Source organism: Fulvia fulva, chromosome 6 (assembly GCF_020509005.1).
Source record: "Fulvia fulva chromosome 6, complete sequence".
Lineage (NCBI taxonomy): Eukaryota > Fungi > Ascomycota > Dothideomycetes > Mycosphaerellales > Mycosphaerellaceae > Fulvia > Fulvia fulva.
The window spans coordinates 974,218-981,676 of NC_063017.1; the positions used below are offsets into that span (position 1 = coordinate 974,218).

Below are 7,459 nucleotides of genomic sequence, written 5' to 3' on the forward strand. Positions count from 1 at the left end.
CACTGTTGTTGTGTTAATGCTCTAAAGCCATGTAGCGAGCCAAGTTCCGCAGCCGTTCCAGCGATTGGCTGCGTGCAATGTTATCTACTGACTTCGACACCTGGAACAGAACTCTATGCATGTTAGCGATTGTGCGTTTCGGCTGCTGCCCAAATTCATTTGCTATGCTTCACCAGTCTCCTGGTCTCGACCTGAACACGATGCTCCACGGAGCCAACAAGCGTTGGCCGTGGCTCGAGTGCGGCGTCACTACAGAGTGACAGCGCTTCGAAGCCACTTCTTGAGACGTTACAGAGCTGGACGCCCGACAGTAAGCGTTTCGTGGTAGGGATGGCTTGTTCAGTCTAGGCCGAACGGAAGCTCGACGTTTAGCATGCTAGATCGTTGTCGAGATTGTTGAGAGTGGGCACCCCTACGCAACGAATGCCTCTTTCTTCGGTCGTGATGTGCTCACAGCTCCGCGGGCTTCTCCAACTCAGCGCAGTGGAAACCCCGGTTTTGTTACAAATCGTAGCCGATTGTTAGATTCTGCGAGATTCATGCGCGTTAGCCAGGAGTCGACGTGTAAACCAGGTTCAGAATAAGCCCCCTAATGACCTTGTGCCGCTGCTCCATGTCCTGTGCAAATCTGATCGCGAGGGCGAATGAAAAGTTGCCAACGCAGGAAAGAACAAGATTTGTGACAGGTCCAGTTCGGTTGGCATCTACAACCACTAAACCGCGCAGAGTGGAGAAGCAGGGAGTCGATGCTGACCTCCCACTTGAGCTCTGGGTCAGCGGCAAGAATTGCGAGGAAAACTTGGGACCGACTTCCAAGAAGTCGGAGAGGTCATTACGCAAGCAGAGTCTTGTCTTCTGCTTCTTGGCAGAGCACGATTGTCAGCTCCAGGCTGTTGACCTGCCAGCGATAAACGTGCTTCGCCGTCGCAGGTGCAACTCGTTCAGCTGTATCGAGAAGTCTCTCGCCGCAGATCAACAGAACAACCACAGTTCCCGCCGGGATGTCGTTGTAGGACCTGGTTGGTATAGTTGCCGAACAAGCAATAAACTCAGCAAGGACAGGTCGTAAAAAGGGGCCATCCACGGGGATACCCTAATACGTTGTCATCTTATGCATCGCCTTCCATGGTAACATCTCAGGACAGCATGAAGTCAAGAGAAGCATTCCGTCTCAACGGCATATAGAAAAGAAGGCTGACGTTTGATCGACAACTCCAAACCGTTAGGTAGATGGTGCACCGATCAATCATGCAGACGGCCTCTCTGCTAAGCGCGGGCTCAGGTCTCGTGGGCATTTTACTGTGCAACCACACCCTGTGCAGAATGACGTCCTATACCGGTCCCGAGATCAATTGGCATTGTTGCACCACAGCAGTTCCGGAAGCCGCCGAGTCCTGTTTGGCTCGCTGAAAGTCGCGCACAACAGAGCGGTCACTGACGGCGATAGGTGCAGCGTCTTTCATGTGATGTTTGCAGTGCTCGGTCATCGAAAGCAGGCGGCCAAAATGGGAAAGTGGGCGTGGTATCTTTATCGATTTGTTATGCTCGTGGTGTCGATGCGCCAGTGTGGCAGTGTGACAATGTCTCAATGCATTTCGCTACGAAGATGTGGCATGGACCGCTGGCGACGGAGAGTCGGCACAATTCGGATGTTAGCACGCGCACCGTCTGGTGTCCCCCAGTGAAAGTCAGATTGCGTGTTTTGTGATGTGTGTGGATTGGTCGTGTTCTGGGCAGTGCGATGACGGGTTCGAGACGGGCATTGGAAACGCCGGGCTCGGAAGTGTCTCGCCGGCAGAGCTGGCCGAATGCGAAGTTGGGATCACCTTGTTCCTGAAGAGCCCCTTGTCCTGTAAGGCTGTGACTCTAAGTGCCACTTGCTATTCACCAAACCACGGGTAGCTGTTCGCCAAACCTCATTTCGGCGTTCTCGGCACCGGTTCTGATGCGTCAACCTCAGAAGGTGTATCAATTGCTACACACGCTCAAAATACACGTTCTGTAGCTCAAATTGCTTGGAATTGCGTCGCGAATAAAGAATAATTATGTTTTATATTGCTATATTGCTACGTTATAGTATTCTTAATAGGCTCAGATTAAGTTACAAATTCTAAAGCCGTATCGGCTAAACTTTAGATCCCCCGTCCTAGCTTTCCTAGCTTAGGAGCTTAAGCCTAGCGCCAAGCTAGAAATATAGACTCAGGCGACGACGATACTATACTATAGTAGTACAATATATTGATACTATACTTACTAGATAGCTAGATATAGGTATAAAGATAAAGCTTAGGTAATATAACGTAAAGTACTAGTAAGCTAGGAACACTAGTAAGCTAGGAATTTTGTCTTAGTATAACCAACTCGTATTCTTTATTAATCGTTTTTACTACTATTCAATAGAGAACTAGTGAACTCAATACTCTTATACGATTTAAAATTATTCTCTTTATCTTCCTAGTACGTTTATATATTATAGCTAGTCCGACCGTAGTTACTATACCGCCGTCTACTTAGCTAGGCCTCTTTCGTACCCTCTGACCTACGACTCTTCTTTGACTATTCTATAGCCTTTAACGACTCGACAACTACCTATAACGAGCTAACTCTATACTCTAAGACCCCGCCGTACTAGAGACGCTTTCGTCTATAAGATCGGCGCTTTATAACAGTCTTAACTTATTGTTTAAGCTTAGAGTTATGAGCTCTAAGAAGCGTATTCTCTTATAGTATTACTTCGCCGCCTTTTATAAGCTAAGAGAAGCTATTATAAGTTGTTTTGGAGTTACTTAGTATAGCGTCGTATATAAGCTTAGATTACGACGTAAACTCCTTTAAATTACTCGGAGTTTAAGACTACTATAATGCTGTCTAAGGTAGGGGTAGTCTTAGCGGGGTTTATAGGCGTATATTAAGGCGATTAAGTACTACTTACGCGTTAATAGGAACTCACCCTATAGCCTTAAAGGCCTTCTTATAGTTTGATGCGGTAAATACGTCGAAAAACGCGTCTTAAAACGCCGGAAGGAAGGTTTCTTTATTAATATAGAGGACGCGCTAACGCGCTAAGTCCCGTACTTATTATAAGTACTTTAGCTTTAACGGCGTAAAACAAACTACATTAAGAGGCTAGAGGATATACGACAAATACGCCAGTATATAGAGCGTCGTTCTGAGCTAGTAAGGACTTTTATAGAGCTAATTACGTCTATTTAAAAGCCCGTCTTATCGAAGTTATAGATATCCTCGTTATATACGCTATACTTAGTAAGCGTGTCTTATATAAGCTTAAACTAGGCGCTTATAACTTCTAGATCTTCCTAGAGTATTCTCTAACGGTCCTTCGCTCGGTTAAAGGCCGTTTTAAGCTCGGTAGAGCGCGAAATAGATCTCTCTACCTAGTTCTTACCTACCGGATCCGCGTCGCGTTCACCGAGTAGCTTGTCCGCTATATCTACTATCTCGCTAAGGGTAGGCGTAAATCCTCGCAAATTAAGGTCGAGGATATATTAAACAATCGTCTATTCTTTAGTTAACGTAAGTTTATACTCGATAGGGCGAGTATCGACGCGAGGAGTAATTCCGTAGTACCGGCTAATTAGTATCGAATAAGGTACGTAATATACTATAGCTACGCGTAGGAGACTCGGAAATTAGGCCTAACGATAGGTAGAGAGGGCAAGAGCAATTCTGCCTTATTTATTAGACGATTATATATTATGTTATTAAGACATAGTACGATAATTAAGAAGTTAGTCGTACTAAGACAAAATTTCTAGCTTACTAGTGTTCCTAGCTTACTAGTACTTTACGTTAACGTGCTTTACTACTAAGCGGGCTATACTACCGAGCGGGCTACTTTTACTAAGAACTATACTACTTCTATAGATATAGCTATATAACTACTATTATAGCGTATATTGTCTTTAAACGAGGCCAAACTGACCTTAGCTATCTAGGCTACGAAACGCGACGCGACAATTACGAATCGACTTGCTATAAAGGTATACTACGCGTCTCGAACTATACTAGGGTATCGATTGAATAGACGACCTCCTCGGGGTGACTACGAGCCTAATTCGAAGAAGCTTATAGAGCTAGAAGAGAGGGTGATACTTAAGTATATACTCGAGCTAGATCTTAGAGGTTTTCCGCTATCAAAGGCTAGTATACGAGTAATAGCCGATTTATTACTATAAGAGAAGGGTCTTAAGCCCGCTAGTCTTAATTAGATAGATAGGTTTATTAGGCGGTATCGTGAGCCAAAGGTTTGTATAACACGTAGATACAATCGTTAGCGAGCCCTAATAGAAGATCTAGACGTTATCGAGAAGTAGTTCTTACTTATACGTAATATAAAGGAGAAGTATAGTATCCTTAACTAGGACACCTATAGCTTCGACGAGATAGGGTTTATAATAGGTGTTATTACGTCTTAGAGCGTCGTTACGGGTTTAGAAAGGCGTAGTAGAAAGAGGAAGGTCGTTTAATAGGGTAATAGAGAGGGAGGAGAGAGATAGCGTATTAGATAGCTCTTATACGAAGCGAGATTAGTAAGCTACGTAAGTCTAACGAGGCCCTTATATAGCGGAAAGCACGAAAGCGTAAGTATATTCAGTCTAGAGGGTCTCTAACCTTCAATAAGACGTCGTAATTAATACCTCTAGAGGATACTAGGAGGTAGGAAGTGAGTAGAGAGTCGCTAGATAGTGTTCGGCTAGTACTAAGGCTACGACGCTATAAGCGATATAGCGAGTCGGGGTATAACGTACGTACCTATCAAGTAGACTCGCTAGATAGCGAAGAATCTGAAGAGGAATTATCCTCCTAGTAACGATTCTATAGGATGTCGTTGTGTTGAGATACCGTCGTAATTAAAGTAGAAGTAGTATAGTTCTTAGTAAAAGTGGCCCGCTCGGTAGTATAGCCCGCTCGGTAGTAAAGTACGTTATACTATACCTAATTACTAGGCGGAGGCGGTATTATTTACTACTACTATATCTAAAGCAATAGTTACGTAAATACTAGTGGTAGTATCACTATAGTTAGATTAAATAGGCCCTACTCTACTAGTATCTATAAAGATATTATAAGCTAAGGGTTAGATTAAGCCGCCGGTACTATTAATATAGTAGGTATAGTAACCGTACGGTTACGATAGTAGCTATTCTTACTATATTAATAGTACCTATCTATATACTCGACTTACCTTATTCTATAAGTATACCGCGAGCTACAGCCTATTATATACTTATAGCTACGGGTCTAGATTAGCGGAGGTAGAGGGATTAGACGGCTAGGCTCTACGTATCAATAATCTATATTACTAAGGGCCTCGTTAATATATAGTAGAGGTATTACTCTATTACTCAGATCTAGTCGTTTAGAGCCTATTAGATTACGGCTAGTACTAGTTACTCTATAGTTACGAGCTCGCTTATATAGCTATTAATAGTATATCTCGTTACGGCGCTTTTAGTATAAGGTAGAGATTTGTCTACTACTTTATCGCTATCTTTAGCTACGTTACTATTAATATTAGCTCTAGGTATAAACTAGTACTTTTTATAGTATTTAAGCTGAATAGTAGGCTTCTAAGTCTCGAGTATATCTATAAGCTTACTTATATCTAGTAAGCTATAGATACGGCGGAAGCGACTAGAGGACCCCTTTAGTACGTAGTTTTAACCCGCCTTATACTTTGTACTCTGTATATATATAAGGTATAACTAAGTAGATATTAACTTTAGGCCGTATAGCGAGACTTTATAATTAAGGCGGCGGAAGATCTTCCTCGTTATAAAGCTTCTTCTACCTCTATCTAACTTATTACCGTACCTAGCCTTATATAGATTAAGCTAGTATCTTATATACGTACCGATACGTTAGAAGAAGCTATAGATATTGTTACGTAATATAGTAAGCTAGCCCTTAAGACCGGTATAAGCTCTTTTAATAGGTAATATAGTATCGTAACTATAGCACCTTATCTTATCTATCTAGGCTTTTATATATATCTCCTTATAAGGCTACTACGTAGTTATTATTAAGATAGATAAATAGCTTCCGCTAGCCTTTAGGGTATAACTTATATTCACGTTACTACTATAGCTTAATATAGTCTAGATATATCTTACTACGAGCTTATATCTTACCGTATACCTTAAGCTAATCCTCTTCCGTTTTTACTATAAGCATACGGTCGATAATTGGAATAGATATTAAACAGGTATAGGTAGATAGTAGCGGAGTGGAGTAAGAGATCAATCTTTAACTGACTAATAGCACGAGCATATAGTGATATATTAGGAACTAATGTGTTGATTGTGTTAGATGTCTATCTAAGCTAAAGGGGAGAGAAGGTATCTCCCTATAAGCTGAGTCATCGTGGATGCCTTAGGCTACTAGATCACTTCCTGATTATTGACTCCCTTTAAGATGCTACATCTTTATAATAGACTCCTTATATTTAGGTAAAGGCTCTTTACGGCTATTATGTATTATAATACTAAGGGCTCGCTATATATTAGCTTAGATAGTAGCTCTAATATACTAGTAATATAGAAGGATATCAATACCCTTAAAGTAAGACTTAAGAGAGTTAATATACGTCAGATCTCTATTAATAATAATAACGCGTAGCTCCGAGATATTATACTTTATAAAGAGCTTATTAGGATATACTATAGTAATAGTAAAGTCTGCTTTAGCTATACCTAGTATCTATATCTAAGTAAGAGGTACTACTATATTAAATTAGCTTATACTCTATATCTAAAGTAGTAGTATATTGTATCTATTTACCTTAAAGGTAAAGTCTATTATTATAACTTCCGGGCCCTTCTTATAGTTACTAATAAGGTCCGGATAGACCTAGAATAACTACTATAAGTAGCTCTCGCCATCGGTATTATATTCTATAAAGTAGCTATTACTCTTTAGCTTTAGTAGATTATATACTATCGGTATCGAACCTCTAATCTTAATAGCCCTATAAGTAGTCTATACGTTACTAATATCCTTTGCTTTAGATAGTACTAAATCTAGAAATTGGTCCCTAGTTATAGATAATACGAGACTTATCTTAGCACCGGAAGTATAATAAGATAAGAAGAATAATTTTATCTTAATAGACTATATTTCTCGCCGAAGATTAGTAAGTAAATAGATAGGCTTCGGCCTATACTTATATCTATTACTATTATAACGTAGTATCTAAGAGCCTTTAGAATTATCTATATTATTGAGGTACGTATTTAAGGTAAAGTAGTAACCGGATCACTTAGAAGTAGTCTCTAGCCGTAGTATACCTCGTAGTATATAGTTAATACTTCTATTTTATCTTCTTTATAGAGAACTTAGCGTATTTATATTATCTTATCTTCTACTATCTAGTAGGCTTATATCGCTTACTACCGTTACGATATAGCTCGTAGCGATACTACCGCCTATACTTAAGGAT

General features: G+C 40.7%; 1 protein-coding gene across 1 annotated transcript; it reads left to right on the forward strand.

The window, feature by feature from the left end:
• Positions 1 to 613: 613 nt before the first annotated feature.
• Positions 614 to 1,069, forward strand: CLAFUR5_06789 (uncharacterized protein; the record flags this gene model as incomplete). Its single annotated transcript, XM_047905937.1, has 1 exon — positions 614 to 1,069. One exon carries the CDS (start codon positions 614 to 616, stop codon positions 1,067 to 1,069), a length of 456 nt encoding a protein of 151 aa, XP_047762968.1.
• Positions 1,070 to 7,459: the final 6,390 nt, after the last annotated feature.